The sequence below is a fragment of the Corvus hawaiiensis genome, chromosome 1 (genome assembly GCF_020740725.1).
Source record: "Corvus hawaiiensis isolate bCorHaw1 chromosome 1, bCorHaw1.pri.cur, whole genome shotgun sequence".
Taxonomy (NCBI): domain Eukaryota; kingdom Metazoa; phylum Chordata; class Aves; order Passeriformes; family Corvidae; genus Corvus; species Corvus hawaiiensis.
The window spans coordinates 60392833-60412205 of NC_063213.1; the positions used below are offsets into that span (position 1 = coordinate 60392833).

The 19373-nt window shown below is 37.2% G+C and overlaps 1 protein-coding gene across 6 annotated transcripts in view; it reads left to right on the forward strand.

Moving 5' to 3' along the window:
• The window catches only part of SLC39A12 (solute carrier family 39 member 12), a 36148-nt gene extending 18477 nt beyond the window's left edge, over positions 1–17671 (forward strand). For 2 of the 6 annotated variants that reach the window (XM_048307215.1, XM_048307191.1), the window contains exons 8-14: positions 1171–1343; positions 3565–3717; positions 4925–5035; positions 7293–7356; positions 11006–11164; positions 12554–12741; positions 17171–17671. In XM_048307215.1, the coding sequence (XP_048163172.1) occupies positions 1171–1343; positions 3565–3717; positions 4925–5035; positions 7293–7356; positions 11006–11164; positions 12554–12741; positions 17171–17299 (977 nt within the window). In that variant the 3' untranslated portion in view covers positions 17300–17671. Of the gene's footprint in view, positions 1–1170; positions 1344–3564; positions 3718–4924; positions 5036–7292; positions 7361–11005; positions 11165–12553; positions 12742–17170 lie in introns of those variants that run through there. The other 4 variants (XM_048307200.1, XM_048307210.1, XM_048307224.1 and 1 more) reach the window with 4 other exon arrangements.
• The last annotated feature ends 1702 nt before the right edge of the window (positions 17672–19373 follow it).

A 19373-nucleotide genomic window follows, 5' to 3' on the forward strand; every position in this document is an offset into this window, starting at 1 on the left:
CACAGCAGATTTGTAAATACAAGTTGAACCAAAATGTTCATGCTTAGAACCTAAATTATATCCCTACATTCATTTGAGGTTTTAGGCCTTTATTTGTTTACAGAAAAGGATTTGGTTAAAAATGGGTGTTGACTGTAAAGATACACAGGTGTGGCATGTGAGAACATAGAATCTCAAGCATAAACCTGCTAAAAGAGGAAGAAAATGCAGAGCAGTATTCACTGTGCTGCTCTGAGTGTCTCTAATTTGCATAGCCACAGTCTGTTTAGCTCTTAAGGTTTGACATTTGGAAGCACCAGACTATTACATTTAAAGCCTGAAAAAATGAACGTTTTCTGGGCTTCTAATTCTGTCATCTGTATCACACATGACTAGAAAAATCTATGTGGCTGTTGTGGCTTAACCCGAGACAGCAGCTAAATATGAAGTAGCCACTTGCACACTCCCCCACTGCCTACCCCCCCAGGGGTTGGGGAGGAGAATTGGAGAAAGGTAAAACCCATTGCTTGAGCTATGTTCAGTTTAATAATTGAGATAAAGTAAAATATACAATTCACGCTACTCCATCTCCTACTACTATGATGACTAGTACTGGAAAGGAACATTAAAAAAAAAAAGAGAGAGAGAAATAAACGCCAAGATAAACAAGTGATGCACAATACAATTGCTCACCACCTGCCAACGGATGCCCAGCTCACCCCAGGCAGCAATCAGCCCCTCCTGGCCTATTACCCCTGTTTATACACTGGGCATGACGTTTTGTGGTGTGGAATATCCCTTTGGCCAGTTTGGTCAGCTGTCCCAGCTATTTCCCCCCTCACCCCTTCCTCAGTTTCTTGTGCAGCTCCTCAATTTCAGAGCATGAAACACTGAAAAGTCTTTGGCTCAGTGCAAGCACTACTCAGCAACAACCAAAACATAACAGTGTGTTATCAACATTATTCTCATCCTGAATCCAAAACTCTGCTCTGTACCAGGTACTAGGAAAATTAATCTCGGCTGAAATCAGACAGCGGCACAATGAATCACTTCTCCTGTGTGCTTGTATATAGAGGTATTAAAACATACCCTTGAAAACAATTACAAATACAAAACAAATACTTGAACACAAATACAAATACTGGATGATTAAAGGTGCCCTTGTTTTGTTTCATTTGTTTTCCCCTACAGAATATGGTTACAGCACTGTTGCTGTTTTACTTATTACTGTTGGATCTATGTTTGGTACAACTCTCATTTTATTTAACTCCTGTCAAGAAATCTATACACTCATTTTACAGCTATTTGTTGGTTTGGCTGTTGGAACCCTTTCTGGAGATGCATTGCTACATCTTATTCCTCAGGTAAGTAATAGACACTTCAGTGCTTTTAAAATGTTGACACATTTGTGTGTGCACACACACGGAAGAAAGTTTCATTTAAACCTGGATAATGCTCATCAGTTTATAAATAAAGCTTTCCCTGAAATCCCCCCAGCATTCCAATTACATTTGCACTCTGTAGCTCAGAGAGAAATTAAAAATAATAACTAGTAGAAATCCATGATTGATGGTGATGCCACGAAGATTTTTTGCCTTTTCTTTTATACCCCTGTTATACCTTTTTACAACTTCTGTATTCTTAGTGCTTTTTGCCTACACTCTTGGGCTTGCTTGTCAAGCTAAGAAACTAAACATCTTAGAAGCTTCGTAGCTAGGGATCAGTGTGTCCCAGACCCCAAGGTCCTCTCCAGAACACATTCTGTAAACCAAGATAGAACCATCCAGGGGAAGGTTCCTGGGGGTGGGGAGGGGGGGGTGTCTCACTTGAGCCTCTCATTGGGGAATTTTTGATAGATGTGCTAATTAGTAACACCTATAATGTTATACCTGATCTTTTGGGGCATATTTGGTGGGGTGCATTTCAATGCATACAACCTGGACGTGTGCACTTAAGAATCCTTAAAATAAATACCAAGGTAAAATCCCTTTTCCCCTTCTAACCATGTACAACTCTTGATTTTAAGACCAGGAAAAGGCATCAATGGATTCAAAGAAAATAAAGTTCCTATTTTCAAAAAAACTTTTCAGAAACCCCACAAGTCCTGTGCAAGCCAAGTGCTAGTTGGGTATTAATTTCTTTCATGAGGCAGATTCTGTAACACATTTTAACAGAAATTGTTCAAAGGTTTTATGAGGCATCCATAGTCCCCTCCACACATTGTTCCAGAGAACCAGGATCTATCAGCCTAATTAATCCCGAGGCCTAGAAGTGCAATAAAATGGGTGCCATGATCTTTTCCTAAATTCATAATCTAAATTTTAAGAACAGGATAACATGCAAAACAGAACCAAATTTTCCATTGTGTATTTGACAGAGGTTCCTCTGGTATGACACATATGTTATGAGTAGACTTCTAGTGGTCATAGAAGAAGCTTCACTTAAGATTCTGGTCAAAATTTTCTTCATACTCGATGCATCATCTCTGGAAGCAAAACTGGGAGAGTGTTTCAAGGAAGGCAATTCTCACTCACACAATTGCATTTCTCGCAGCAACACCTTTTAAGTGTGAAAGTATTCTCTTTCACCAGTTTCAAGTGATGTATCCAGTAGCCTTTAGAGCCCTCACTTTCAGAGCAAAGGAGGGCTCCTGTGCTGTGACACTGGGGAAAAAAAGGAAGCACACCTACCAATAGAAATGAATTTTTGCATTAATTATACATTAATTAATTTATTCATTATTTTCACAGAATCACAGAGTTACAGAATTACAGAATAGTCAGAGTTGGAAGGGACCTCTGGAGATCATCTTGTCCAATCCACTGCCAAGGCAGGATCACCTAGAGCAGGTCACAGAGGAATATATCGAGGAGTTTTTGAATGTCTCCAGAGAGGGAGAATCCACAACCTCCCTGGGCAGCCTGTGCCAGTGCTCTGCCAGCCCCAATGTAAAGAAGTTCTACTTCATATTGAGGTAGAACTTCTTGTGTTCTAGTTTATGGCCATTGCTCATCCTGTGGCTGGGCACCACTGAAAAGAGCCTGGCATCATCCTCTTGGCACCCACCTCTGAGATATTTATATCCATTGATGAGATCCCCTCTCAGACTTCTCTTCTCTAGACTGAACAGGCCCAGCTCCCACAGACTCTTCTCATAAGAGAGGTGCTCCAGTCCCATAAACATCCTTGGGGCCTCTGCTGGACCCTCTCCAGTAGCTCCTTATCTATTTTCAATATGAAGTTTATATAGTAACATGATTCAAGTAATTTTAATAGTATTTTAACATCAATATATTGCAAACAAGATATATCTCATATATATAAAAGGTAATTTCATAAACTGTCCCTAAAAATACTGTTACTTTCACAACTGAGAGATGAAGAAGTGTAACAGAGGTTTATAATAATAATTCATTTCATCCTCTCCTATTCAGCTGATTATTTCAAAAGACACAATTTAACTTTGAAAGAACCGGGAAAATAAAATTCTGAGAATAACTTGAATTAACACATTATGACTTGCTCTAGAAAAAATTAAAACATTGTCATTTAATTTTTTTTTTAACTTTGTCTCTTTTATTTCAGACTCTTGGTTTACATAAACATGAAGCACAAGATTTAGAACATTTCTATGAGGGAAAAGAATATATTTGGAAACTTTTGGGAATAATTGGAGGAATTCATGGATTTTTCCTGATAGAAAAGTGTTTCTTTCTTTTGGTAACACCTCGTGACCAGGTAAAGCTTTGTACAATTCATCCTTTAAAAAAACACTTGTATTTTGAGATTTTGCAGTGCATAGAATGTTAGAATAATTGCGGAAATTATAATTTCTGTGAGTTAAATGAAGCATTGATAATTGCTTTCCAAAGTGCTCCTACCAGATTGACCTTCAGTTTCTATTTTGCTTTGCTCTGTGGATTGTACTTGCTTCATGAGTGTGTTCCATATATTTATAACTCAAGAAGGGAACAGTTAATCGGATGTGTTCCATAAGCCTGCATTCATGACTCGCACTGGAGCAGGTGAAAAGTGTGTATCCATATGAAATAGCAATGACAGTTGTTTGCTCTAGGCTCTGTTTGAAGAGGAGAAAGATGTAATAGAAAGATAGATGCAAGCATAAGATATTTTCAAGAATGATATCTTAAAATTTTCAGATTGCTTTTGATCCCTATCCCAATGATTTGAAAATCTAATATGTGGGTTGCAGTCAATAGGACCCAATTTTATATTGATAATATCGCCTTGCTCACGGCTATGCTAACAGTAATTCTAATACTTTATTTTACTGTGGCTGGAGCCTGAAAGTAGGATTATGCACAAGGATATAATGTAACAAAAAATGTGACGGCTCATTAAGCATGAGAGACAATCTTAATGTCACTTAAGAAGGCTAAACCTTTGCTGGTTCTGTTCTGCAGAGAGTGTGAAGACTGGCCTGATTTAGATATGCAGAAATGACTCCCAATTCCCACTACCTTTGATTCAGCCATAGGAATAGAATGTGAGATTAATACAAGGAGAATATTTTGATGATGGTGACATTTTATTTGCTCGGGAAAAAGGAGTCCTTTTTGTTACTTGCTTGAGAGAAAGCTTTTATCATCATCCCACAAGTCTTTAAACTTTTTCTACTGAGAACTAGATGAATTCTCCGAGTTAATTTTTAAATCTATGTCACCTTTCAATTTTAGTTTGATTTTTAAAATAAATGTAGTTTTATCAAACCATTGTGGTTGTCACTGATTTATCTGATTCACTTTCCAGGGTTTTTTAACAAAATAAGCATTAGGAACTGTTGATGCCAGCTGGTGATCTTTTTCAATAGATTTTGTTTGGAAAAAAATTATTCTTAAAAATGCTAAATTTTCACAAAAGACTGAGAAATGCTACATCTGTGTTCATTGGGTTTCAGAACTAATTGCAAAGCATCTTCATTCAGCAGGGCCTTTCTTTAGTTAATGGGCACTGGGGACATTCCCATGATCTTCCAGTGGAGTCTGAATTAAATGAACAGTCAGGCAGAGGCAAATCTACTTCAACCATACAGTTGGTAGGTTACCAATATGACATTCTTCCCTGAATTTATATTCTTCTTTCTCTGTTCCTCAAAATAAATGAACAAAATTAATGTAATAAATCAGTACTTTCAGTCTTTATTGATTTGTTATTACTTGACATGATTGTCAAGAATCTCTAAATTTTGAAGCTTATAAAGAGCTTTCATAGAGATATTAAGAACAGATATTTTACAATAACTCTTCTTAAGTGTGTATCAGATTGATATAACAATACACTTCCTGTATTGTTATACATTTTGTTGATAAAATTCTTGAAGATTTTCCTCCTCCCTTCTTTTTAAACATTGACCATATGTAAAGACAGACTCTCCCATAGGAAAAACTTCAGAATTTTCTGCAGTGAGAGTTAAGTGCATAATTAGTGAAAAGATTAAATCCTGGGCAGTTCTCGGGCATTCTTCCATAGATGTGAAGAGTAACGTAAACACTGTGGATATCTGGGAATGGTGCTTGCCTATACGAAGTTACACACTTTTATACTGGTCTGTTGGTATTATCCAGACAGATAAATCTTTGCAAATTAATATGAGTCATAACTTTTAAAATGCTTTCTCTTTCTTTCAACAAATCTCTTCAGTTTATGTCCAGCATCTGGATGCATAGGTAAACTCCATTTTACTAATGTAGTTGTGATGGGCAAGAGCCTCACGAGTCACCGCTAATCTCCAAAACACAGTTGGGAAACTCTCAATTGAAAACAGAGCAAACAGAGGAGTGAAGCATGTTTACTATTTTTTGAGACATGTCATAGCTTCCTGTTTATGATAAAAAATGATCATGTCATTCCCCTCAGCTGCAAAATCCCCCCAAAGTTCTATATAGATCACATGAATTACCCTGGCTGAGCTGGTTTGTACAAGAGCAGCCGATTTTGCAGAATCATGTGAGTAATACTAAGACAAACACTGGTTGACTAAGAAAAACTTATAAATCCTTCAGGTCAGTAATTAGTCTTGCAGTTTTTGACTCAGAGCTCAAAGAAGTGACATGTGAATAAATATTATAGGCGAACTGGAACAATTACTGGAATTCATATGACTGGCTGCAATCATGGGAATTAGAGACATTTATTTTTCCTTTATAATGTAGAATATGAAAACCAATTATTTTTCCTTCTTTCCTCATGCATCTACAGCACATATCCTTCATCACAACCAAGCTAATACCAGCCAATAAACATATTCTATTTTGTAGCCAGTGCACATCTCTGGTACAATTTTTGGAGTGGTGGCTGCTGTCCCTGACACAGTGCTCTTGTGCTGTTGTTGACTCCACTGGCTGCCACAATACATTTAACACATTTTTTTTGGGAAAAAAAAACCCCAGCAAATAAAATTCAGTCTTTCTAGTTTCAAGAAAACAAGTCTTTTGGCTTATCTCTTCCCTCACATGAGCTTCTAATAATTTCTCCAATCAGAAAGCAAAGCCCCAGGGAGGTAGGGGCAGTGAGAGATTACTCATGTTCTCCCTTCTCTCCCAACAGTTGCAATATCTATTAATTAAACGTTAGGGCTGATACATCAACTTATCTCTCTAGGATAAGGAAGCAGACACTGTTTCTTTCTTCACTTGAAATGAGGGTAAATTTCACCATGGGGCGTACTCAAGTGCTGCCATACCCAGCTAGTGTTGCCTGGTGCTGAGATGAAGCCCCTGCTAAAAGCAAGACACAAGACACTGGAGACTGCACCACCCTGAAGAAAACCTCCTATATTTTGAAAGGGGGTGAAACTACTGATTATCATCTCTTTTTAGTCTTGTGTTTTCACAAAGAAACTGTGAAGAGCATGAGTGCCAAAGAGACTACCTATTTTTCCTTGGAAATCCTGTGGACACATTCTCCAAGAAAATACAGTCATCCAGTCATGACAAAATCAAAACATGCAATTTTAATTATAATGTCCCTTTTAGTCTTGCATTTGGCTCAGATTTTTTGTGTATTCAAGCAGAAGTGTGGTTTTCTTGGGCTACAACAATGCCTATGAAAGTCTTTCTTCCTACCTGAATTAGACTTAACCCTCTCTTGGCAAGGCATATTTCTTTTTTATGTGTTTCTGCATTACCAATCACACTGCCAGTGGCCAGTAAATTATTCTAATGATATCTGTGCAAATAACAATTGACTATCTTTAATTCAAATAGCTTGAACTTAGTTGGTATTTTCCTGTATTTATGGCAGCAGCTGGAAGAGCCCCTTAACACTGATGTATTATCTTTGCTTTTAACTAGAGAAGCCCAGAAGATTCTGAACCTGCTGAAGTTCCTCCAGAGAGCAAGGTGATCAGCAAAAAAAGTTAGTATCAATAAAAACACTAGGCAAGACAGGAAAATCCTTCAAATGTATTTTCTAAGATGGAATTGAAAGTGTGCAGCTGGCTTAGCTCTGTGTTTGCTTTGTGCTACATCACCACATCTCATGGCGCCTGGCTACATAATTTAATCTCTGCTTAAAGACCTTCTCAGCTGCCAACCCTGTAATTGTGAAGTTCATTAATCTTACACTGTCCTTGCTTTAGTATTTGCTGTCTCACTGTTGCAACCTACTTTTCTAAAGCCTTTGCTTAAAGGGAAATAGTCAAAAATTAATACAAAACATATTTTTATAATTTTAAATTTACCTCAGGCTTTTATTTCTGAAGGTAGTGAAACATTTGTTTTGTTGGCTTCCTATGCTAGTATAATTCTATGTCCTTCTTTTCTTACACAATAAAGCAGTAGACTCTTTAAACCAGTAATGATTAATTACAGGTATGGAATTACAGCTTCATGATGGCTCTCAGTTTTAGAATAATCTGTTTGCTTCTGAGAACTTCAGATAATTCCTGTCTTCTGTGGTTTTTTGCTGCTTAGTTACTAAAAATAGCAAAATAGAGTACAAACCAAATTTTGCCTTTAACTGTACTTTGTGACCTTGGTGAATTCAGTAGAGTTGCAGTTACTCAACTGAGGGAATAATATTTTAATTGAAATCAGTTTATTTACTATAATTACCTCCTCTTTCTTTTGTGATGTCAGATCTCAGGTCATCAGTTTGAGTTATTTAAATATGTCATTATCTTCTTCCAGGTTTTTAATGTTCTCTTCTGCTCTTGTGGACTTCATTTCTATTTCTGAAGCATTAGAAATCTGGATTTTCATTTCTTCACTCTCACCTCTCCAGTAGTACACAATCCAGTGCAAGTCTGAGCATGACTACATACTTCATCTCTAGATATTTCTGTTCAGTTCAATCATCATTACCTGCTAGGCACCAACAAATTTCTAGTGATCTCAATGTTATTTGTTCCAACTAACTCAATTTGGGATAGTTTCTCAGTAATCTTTGTTTAGTTTAATTTTTTCTCATACCTGGGTCTTATCTCCATAAGTGAAATCTTAGTAGGGAAGCGGGGGGAGGTTATTTGGGGGTTTTTCTGGGAATACATAATTACAAAAGTTTGTTTCATTACAGTTCTTTTAAATAGCTAAGTGCATAAACATACTTGGGTTCCTTGATACTGAGCTAGATGTTTCTTCCATGAAACTGAACGGAATCTGCAGGTCTAAGAGAGAAGCCTGACAACTCCAGAACTGCAAAGCTTCACTGTAAATGCCTGTCAAGTAGGACTGCAAAAGGAGTCAATCACCTTAGATAGTCAGGGAGATGAAAGAAAAAGACATCTGACTGGCCTCATTTATCCATACTTTTTGTATCAAGATCAGAGAAGACCAAACAGTAGCATTTTATATTTGGTATACTTAGTGACACTTTACATTTACTAAAACTATTTTTTCTGTGTTGGTCATGGAAACATTGGGAAAAGATCTATTTATGGATAAATGTTTGCTTCAAAATCTTATTCTAAACTTAAAAACTGTAGTATATGTTGAGGTCCTGTACCCATTAGTTTTATGAAAATTATAGAATAGAATTTGCTATGAGTTCTAATCCCCTCTTTAAGCAGAGAAAAAGTAAGGTTTTTGGAGAAGAAGAGGCTTTGTAGAAATAGTTAAGGTAATGAGTTAGTACTCAGAGTTCATGTTGGAATATAATGCAGTGAGATAACTGCCAGTAACAAAGCTGCTTTAAAATATGCTGAAAGTAAAGTAAGATAAACATTCATATTTATTTATACATACATCTTCTTAACTTACTGTCAAGGAAGTTCACAAAACTTAAATCTGTAATTGCTCCATGTTAACCTGATTCCTGTGCTATACTACAATACTCTGGAATGAGTCCCAGTAATCATGGTATATCTTCTCCAACAATCAGATACTTGAACAAAACAGACCAATAAGACCTCAGGGCAGGCCACGATTTCACCCTTGCCAGTGCTTATTACAAATCACAAACTTAATGTAACGCAGCAATCTATTATTTCTATGTAATTCATGCTCTGTGCTATTGGTTATAAACTGCCCATAGTGTTTAGAAAGAACTGTGCAAACCGGGGACATCCACGTCCGGCTCTGTAAGCTGGCAGCAAAATCTAACAAGCCTGCCAATTTTTCTGAACCCACAGAGCTCCCAGGCAACTAGGGACGATTTTCTGAATACGGTTGTTAGGCTTTTATGTGCTCTGTGTTTTTCATAATAGTCTGAAGGCTTGAGTTCTAGCCAGTTTCTGTAAGAAAAACATCTCCCCCATCACTATAAAATGTTCATCTCTGAGAAACATTACTGGAGTGAAACCTTGTAATAACTATATTCAGACAGGTCTGTGCAGCTTCATGTTTGTTCCTTAGTCTGTCATACTATGTCGATGTGGGGTCACCAGAAGTCAGAAAAATACATATTTAGGGCCCAAATCGTGACCCTGCTCCTTCAGGCCTGAAACCAACCCTTTTCAAAGTGTTCTGTCCATTCTGTGTAGAGGGAAGCTGGATGGGTTTCTTGACAGACATTAGGCAGCCGCTTGTAAGACTGTGGGTAAAATGAATGAAACAAAGTACAGGATGGGGCAGCTAATTAAGTGTTGCTAAGTTTAGACATTGAACTTATATGGAGCCTTGTTGCTTCTTGAAGAGATATACTCCCTCCCTGTGAATCTGTTCAGCATTCCACCCAGCTGTTACAGGCTGGGCAGAGAGACTGTCCCTAATTCCCTAGCTTGAGCTCAGTGCTTGCATCACTAGTGGCACCTTTCCACTCATGTCAAGTGACATGATGCCATGAACACCCAGTACACTGTTTCACAGTAAACAAGGTCACAGAGCAGTATGGGAAAGACAAACAGCCATCTACACCCAGGAGTGGTGCTCCAGATAGGAGTACTATGGGCATAACAGCCATTAATTGATTGGAACAAATATTGGATATAAGCATACTGTAACCCTCTACTATAAGTGATACTCTTAGGCTTGTTGTCTTTCATTTCTATCTTTCACTGTAACGCAACTGCATAAGAAAACTAAACCCTGCAAATATTACTCAACAGTAGTAAGCTTCACAGGATTAAAACAATCAGCTGTGTGAGACCAAATATTTATCTTCACTATAGCTGTGCAATTCTGTGAGCAACTGTGGAAGAACTCCACATAACATCTAGCAAAACTTGTGTGAATTTCATCAAATAAAGAAAGAATATAGAAATAAATTGATATAAAGAAAGATATAAATAAAGAAATATAATAGAAACCCTTAGGATGCATCGTGAGACTGGACTCAAACCAAAATTTTTGTCTAATAGTTGACCTAGTAAGAATAAGGAAGTTATTTCCTGGTATCTGCATCTCATTTTGAATTGTTCTGGAACCTTCTTTTTTTGTTTCAAATGTATTGACGGACATGTAATAACAAGGACAAAGCAGATAAACACTATTTCCCTCTGATTATCATGACTTTTTGTAATGTTATATGCAAAGTCACAAAAAACCCCAAATCATTTGTAATATAACAAAAGTGGCAATATCTGTTTGGGTTAAAACTGGGCTTTTTATCTGTTTGCTTGTTTTCCGAGGTAAGAAAATCAGCTTGTTAGCAATAATGGTTCTGGTGGGTGACAGTCTTCACAATTTTGCTGATGGCTTGGTAATAGGAGCAGCATTCTCATCCTCAACAGAAACAGGTGTGACAACGACTGTTGCTATTTTATGCCATGAAATTCCTCATGAAATGGGTAAGAAATACATGTGTGTATTTTTCCTGATTGGCTTTGCATTTCCTGGTTTCCTAAAAAGTTCTTTCCTGTATGACATTTGTGGGCATTCTTGTTTATAGCATCATTAATTTTAACATTACTATGTGAGGCTGATACTTTCTTTGCCCTTCACAAAAACCGGAGGAGGCTTCTGCACTCATTACTGGATGCCTTCCCATCTCGCCTTCTCCAAATGCAAACGACATCAGGTCAGGAGTGACCTGTTATTCTTATGTGTACAGACACAAAAAATAATAAACTGTAAGCAAGACCCATGTGTGCATAATGGCCATGCCTGACACAATGGCCTATCCAAGAGTTTCAATATGCAGCAGAGCTATTTAAGCAAGTATTCCTCTTGCTACCCTCATTCCTGCTGCTAATCAAGAACAATAAGATAATAAAAGGTGTATGACCTATTCTACTAGTGGAGGGGATGGGAAGATTGTTCTGTTGAATATTGCCCTTGATTGACCTTCTGTGGTAAAACTTCCAGCATGGCTGAAGCTGCTCCTGGCATTGTGTTGACAGATGTTTATAAACTGGGAAGTTTGAGATGAGAACTTCAGGTTCTCATTTCTGTCATTAAGTGACTGAAGATTTCATGTGCTATATAGAAAATTCCTCCAAACAAAAAGGTGGGATGGAGGACTGCTGTAAAACTGGTAACTCTTGTTTGCATAGCAAAGAAAATTTAAATACCTGACAGTTACCTCCAAAGACACCTTCTTAATTCCGGGGCAGTAGTGCCTCAGTCTCAAAGTGGCCTTTTTACACTCATGAAACAAAGTTTTTCGAATCTTCTACTGTGGGCCTGTTATGAAATCTTTTATTTTAGAAGAAAAATCTGCGATGGGATTCTGATGTACAACTTGCTCCAATTGATGAGGACTGAAATCAGTGGAATTAAACTCAAACTGGGATCAGACCAGCATAGATTACTCTGACTTGCAGCACCTGTAAAACACTCAAAGACCGTGCTGCAAATATACCCACATGATTTGAACTGGCAAGTCCCCAGTGGAGAAAGATTTAGAAACTCTGGGAAGCCAAGTGACTTCACTTTTGCATGTATCCAAGTTGGAATGTCACAGAACATAGAGAACTAACAGAAAGCCCTCCTCAATACTGTATGCTATCTTTAGGAACAGCTAAACAAGTGCAAGTCAATATGACTTTTTTTTGTTTTGAGATTTTTCTTTCACACTGGACAAGTTTATAACTAACTCTACAGAATTCTAAAGGCAGCCCTTTGTCATTCACTATCTTTGTGCATATCCTAATTATTTTCCTTCATATTTTATTACCAAGAGTCTTAAAAATACATTTATCAGCTAAATAATAAATGTTCTCTTTTTCTCTATGCAGGAGATTTTGCTGTGCTGCTAAGTACAGGGCTCCCCACGAAGATTGCAATTTTGATGAATTTTATAAGTGCACTAACAGCATTCTTAGGACTTTATATTGGCCTTTCTCTATCGACTGACCCATCCATTCAAAACTGGATCTTTACTATTACAGCTGGAATGTTCTTGTATTTATCTTTAGCAGAAATGGTGAGAACTTCAGTCTATTTTTATATTTTCCTTATAGCATAGCCATATCATAGATGAGTGTCAGACAAATGCAGGGGGATGAATGTGGAGAGAAAAAGAGTTCATAGGCTGCTTGTTGGGAAGAGCATGTTTTCTGTCCTGTGTGTGCAGAGTGCTTAAAACAGTAATCTGGTTTTGTTTTGTGTCACTCTCATGCTAGGTGTCATTATAATGAAAAGGGGAAATAAAGGCCATTAAGGGACTAAGATAAGAGAAAGGCATAATGGACTTTCAGAGTCTTTTTAAAAAAATACTTTAAAGACTTTTAAACAATGTATTTTTAGTTAATTAGTGAAAATTATATATTTGAACCTTCAGGGGTTTTTAAGATCTTGAAAAAATTGGTTACTTTTTTCTTTTTCTGCCCTTTTTCTTTATATATTTTTCACCTGTTGTTTCAACGCAAATTTGCTGTTTCAGAACTAAAATGTAAGATACTTGTAAGATACATTTCGTTTCTGTCCTAGGGACGTTTCAATGAGCTCTTAAGCAATTAAAAAGCCTTCAGATAACCTCAATTTTTTTATATTTGCCCAGTATTTTTCATACTCCCAGTTCAATAGCAATGATCTCTCTATAGAAAAATAGCGTGTGAATATAGGAGGTAGGAGGAAGGTCTAAGGACTGAGCAAAATGTGGAGGAATCATAGCTCATGCAGATTCCTCAGGCCACATAATTTATTGAAGAGATGGGTAAGTGTTACACTTGTAGGAATGCAGAACATAAATGCCTGCCCAGCTTTGTCACAGGGCTCTTTACACATCATGTGTTGATGTAAAGTTTCTTGCAAGCTCCTCCACAAAGATGGAATGTTTTGAGTGAGTAGATCAAGAGGGAGGAAAAAAGAAGTCTCTTCATAAATTATTACTTTGTTTTTTCCCAAGGCCGTCTGTCTCTCTCTTGTGTTCATTACCATCCCTTGTCTTCATTACCACTTTGTGCCTGAGATGCTCTATACCAGGTTCAGGCATCATACTTTAAACCTGATATGCCATTCCAGTATTTTAACCTATTTAAAATTCAACTTAATTCTACTCTGCAGTAACTGATCTTAGACTTTGGTAGTATTTTTGTCTATTTTTGCTATTTTAAGTAAAGTAAAATGAACATAAAGTGCACCTAAGAGCTTAATCGGGAACTGCTGAAGGATTGTGGATGTGTCAACAGTCCTGACTGAGGTGGTAAATAACAGACAAGAGCACTGTGTACCAAGTTGCAGCTTGTTCTGACAGAGACATTTGGAAGTGAGGCTGCCTACCAGCTGTGTAGGCATGGTTTTACTAATGGGTCTAGGAACGATGTACACATATTTTTCCTTCAGTATGGGATCGGCATCCATCAGGGATCCACAAGCTCTTAGAAAAATACCATGTTTTACCCTGAGTCTTCAAAGCAATGTGCCAGCTGTAACTCCCAAGAGAAAATACAGTTCCAGGCAGAGACAGGGACGTATTTTCCCTTGTTCTCAGTTTGTCATCATAATCTTCCTCTTGCTGTGAAGGGGAGAAAGAAGGGAGAGAGAGGGGAGGAACTTATTTCTCTCAATCCCTTTTATTAATAGGACTCTCATCAGCCTTTCTCTGCATTTTGTCAAAAGAGCTGCCATCAGGAGGCTCACCTGTTTGTCAGTGTCAAATATCACAAGGATTATTTTATTTTAAAAATTATTTATGTAGCACTGCAGGCATCTATAGATCTGAAAATTTTTGCATGTTAGTATAGTACATCTCAAGAGAAAATGAGCCATTCTTTATGTATTTTTCAACTTTCTGCACAGAAATAGGTTCTATTCTCTGCTGCACTCTCATCTACAAACAGCAATCATCAGTGCTCCTGCCAGTGGTGTACAAACACTTAATAGTACACAAAGCTTGACTATAATTTTCAGTACTTGTTTTATGGGATTTCACATATTCATGTGCTTGTGAGAGCAGCAGTTTAATAAAACTGAACAGCATCACTGGTTTCTGCATTGAGGAACACTGAGGGGTGTGAGTGGAGGTTTGTTGACAGAACAACACAGTGAGACTGCAACCAAAGACAAAGTACCACAAAACTACTTCTGTGGGTAACTAAAGGTTTTTTGTTTCTACAAATGGCATCATAACTCCATTAGCAAGCTGTATAGACTAACAATTTCAGAAACTGAATAAGGGACAAAAGATAAAATCACTTACATTCATCATTTTTCACCAAGAAATTGTGCAAAACTGAAGTTTACTCTTTGAAAACGTTTTTTGAAAATGTTTTCAAATGTAATTTTGAAAATTTTTCCCATTTTGAAGATAAGGGAGTAGTTTTTAAACTGATTTACTGGACTGTTGCAGTGTAGCAGCCATGCCACCTGTGCCCAGCTTGGTAGAACTCTTTTTTAGCCAGTACAAGCCTGAGAGCCTCTCATGCCTTCTTTCAGCATGCTGCTTCCTGTTTCTTCTTATCTTTTGTGTGCTCATGATAACATGACCTGGAGTGGAATAAAGCAGTACCTCTTTTGCCTCTGACAGACTTGAAGCATTAGCAAGCGTGATAGCTTCTGACAGCTTGGATGTAGCGCTATGTTCCCTTAACTTGTGAAGTGGTTTGCATCTGCCAGTTGAATAGGCAGGCCTATGCTTCTTAAACAACAAGATTCTCTCTGCTGTACCACACACTTTGTTGTTCAGAGAGAGCTGGGTAACCACAGCTGATATTGTGACAGCAACCATTTTATTTTAGCAGATAAGCAGGGATGTCACACTAGGTATGGCTATAGAAATGGTTTGTATTGATAACATGCACATAGGTTAGGTAGAGGGAGCAGACATCAGCACTGGACATGGAAAAGGTACTACTTGCTAAGAATTCCTTTTGAAAATTCTCTTAGGAACCTGCTGTGCATCTGTGTAGCTCCTAAATTGTCACTGATAGGAATAAATAAATTCTCACTGACAGCAATGAAAATACTGGCTTTTGCAGCGAGAGGAGGAAATTTTCCCGTTTGGAGAACTTGTTCACTCAGGCACTGGAGAAGAGGACAAAATAGACTGATTATAAGGATAAATAAGAAAGACTAAACATCTGGACTGGAACCCTGGATTCAGGGTAGCTCTTAATTAATAGTTTTTACCTATATACACAAAAACCCCTGTGGGCTCTGAGCACTTAAAACTGTCAGTTCAGATTTTGATTTACATCAGGACTTTGAGGTGTTTACACTTGCTTTAGATGAAAAGTTTCTGATTATCTTTAAACACTGATCAAATATAACTACGTAAGTTTCTGCACCGTAATTTAAACCACTGCCTGGTTGTAATGAAGATCCAGGGCATTTGGGTTTCCCTGTTATTTTCAGGCAAAACTTTACAGCGGAGGCAGATTTTTCAGTACAGTTTTGTTTTGGGCCTATGCCAACTTCCAAAGGAAGAAGAATGCAGGAGAAGCAGCCCCAGAGACCCCTGTCTGACAGAGGGAAGGACAAGCGTAGCAAACACTCCCGTTAACCTCCTTGGTCAGCACCACTCCACTGTCTCCCAGTGGCTGCTGCTGTTACAGCTACTGCAAAGAGGCTCCAAAGTGCAGAGGAACTCAGTAGTTTTATTCAAGCACAGAAAAAACACACCAAAAACAGAGGTCAGCACTAGATTATTGCTCTGTATTTATTTCCAGAGTTGATGTGACAGTATTAGCAGTCATCAGTGTTTCCCCTGCATAAAGCAAAAATATTAAGAGAATTTGAGCCTGAGGCATCATTTTTGCAAGCTCTGTTTAGACAAATATTTAGTTTAAACCTTTGATAAAATACACTGTGTAGAGTGAAAGGTCAGTGCAAGTAGCTTTTATTACGATTATAAACAAGTGTTGCTCCATTACTTGATGTAAAACTGACAGAGAAAAATACTAAACATGATTTTTTTCAAGCATTTTAGAAGTCCTGTTTTCAACTTGTACATTTACTAAAGCCCAAGTAAATAGGAGTGTTGCCAGTTATTTCAGAAAGAGCATGATTGACACTATATATAGTACTGAAGCAAAAATACTCCAACTAGTTTATTCCCACAAAAGGAAATCACTAATTTTACTAAATAAGTATTTCCTTGCAGACATCTGTATAAAATTACTACAAACTACTGAGAAGTTAAAAAATTTCGGAATCTTGTTTATAATTCTTGTCAGTGCTAGTAAAAGAACCAAAGTGGGTTGAATTTGATTAATTGAAATATTTCACTGTCAAGATCACTTTTTGTCAAAATGTACAGAAAATGCTACACATTAATAACCATAGTCAGAAGCTCAGCATTTTAAAAGTTGTTTGTTTTTTTTTTTAATGAAGTTTGCCTTGTTTTCCCATAACTTTTTTTTCCCACAGATGAATGTATCTGGCTCTCATTCTGTGTCTTATTCTTTTTTTAGCTTCCTGAAATGACTCATATTCAGACACGGCGACCCTGGTTGATGTTTCTCCTACAGAACCTTGGATTACTATTAGGCTGGCTTTGCCTCTTACTTTTGGCTGTATTTGAACAGAAAATTAAAATATAAGTTTTCTGTTGGAAATCTTGAAGTACCACTTATGACAGTGGATAGCATTATTCACAATTTTGTCATGTCTGCTATAGTGATATGTAAATTAAGTTGCTGGGATTTTATATCTGAACAGTAGATAACTATTTTACTTTATTAACTTATTGTTCAGATTTTGTAATTATTTTTTTGTAAACATGAATGTTTAGAATTATGTTTTATTTGTTACTGAGTTTACCAGATCCCATGCTCAAACTCACAGGAGCTTTTAATTAGTTTTTATTGAGACTGTTTTAGTTGAATGCTCTAAGTGATCTCTGCCAGTCTGATTGAAGAAAAGAATAAAACAATTTTATATGCAATAATTAAAGTGGACTAACCATAGTTGAATAATTTGAATAAGGAATGGTTTTTTTGCCTTTTAGTACAAAGAATCAGTGTATTTCTTTAAATCTAAAAAGCATAGCCAAGCTAAACTGCTAAATGGCATAAAGCAATCTCATAAAGTCTGCACTATCTATGTTGACAACATAAAGATTCTCATCAGTTACATCTTGCTGGTCCACTGTGGCAGGAAAAAAATGGTAAGTGTAAATGTTGAAGTTTATGATATAGAAATTTGAGAATACTCTTTCCCGACTATAATGCAGTTTCTCATATGTGTGATGGATTCTGTGACAGTCAGGCACTGGACTAACCACTTTGGCATTATCTCACCTCTGGTGGTTGCTTATAGAAACTGCTTATGAACTGTTTTTCCCTGATATCCCTTCCAGGCTCCTCAAATGAAGGGATTTCTTGAGCCAAATCTTGCTTCTGAGACATCACATTCAATAAACACTTGCCTTCCTGTCAGCAATTAGCTTAATCATAGATATGGGATGTGCATTGTGGAAAGAGCTTTTTCAATTGTCTAGAGTGAATGTGGCCTCACTGCAGCTCCTCCCATCCTGAGTGATTTTTGTGTAATTAGTCCTCTTGATTTCAAGGTAATTCTGCATAAGTTGAGATGATTCATTTAATTTAGTATTGCAGAACCAGGTCTGAAACAAATATACAAATTCTGCCCTGATTCTCATGTGCTGAGCAGCTTCCAGGAGGTATTGAGCAACACTCAGCTGAGTGATTTCAGCTATTTGCATGCTCTCAATTTCTGGTGCAAGGACTTCTCCACCACTTCTCATACTTTTGTATGAGAACTGAATTATGTTCTTTATTTCTCCTCTGATGAGATGTGGAAATAGAGAGAGTAAGTTACAGAACAGACATATATTCTTTATGCAGCAACTGAAAATTTTCTTTTATTTGTCTTAACTCAGTCTTGAAATATCTCTACATTATGACACAACATGACTGTCTCACAATGTGTCCTGTGTTTTTTTGATAGCTCCTAGTGAAGGTACAATTATTCTCATATTACAGAGGGGAACAGAGTCTACTCTCCTGGAGCAGACTGTCAGACCTGTTAGTTCTCAAAAGCTTCATGGGCACCATACTAACTTATCAAAATACAAAGTGAAAAAAACCCCGAATTTCACTGTTTATGATAGCCCAGGTACATGGGCTTGTGAATCCTTAGTCAATCACAGACTAAATCTCAAGAAAAAAACAAAATATTTAGAGATAATTTTTAAAGTAGATATGTATTCATTTTCAGTCCCTGTTAGTTATGGGAATCTGTAGCAAATACTCCAATGCAAATCTAGACAAACCTAGACATTTACACACCTTGAGAAACCTTGTGCCAAACAATTTATCCAAGGTAACACAGGAGGTCTCCATCTGACAGGGGAGTGAACTGAGCTCTTTTTAAGGCTCAAAGTAAAATCCTAGCTTCTTTTATTTAGGTGTGCAAATATTACGATTGCTTTTTCTGTTGATGTAACTTTGAAAGGTGAATTGAGAAGCTATGTCTAATGCTTCTGTTTCAAAGTTCACATTTTTTTCAGGAGCTTGTGCTTGATTTTATTAAGGTAATATTTTTAAAAAGTGGTTTCCTTGATATTTCATCTCTTTGTTTTGGCACTGAGTCACTTCATGATCTTCAGCTGTGGCAGTCAATTCAAGCAATAGCAGGGCATCACTGGACGTA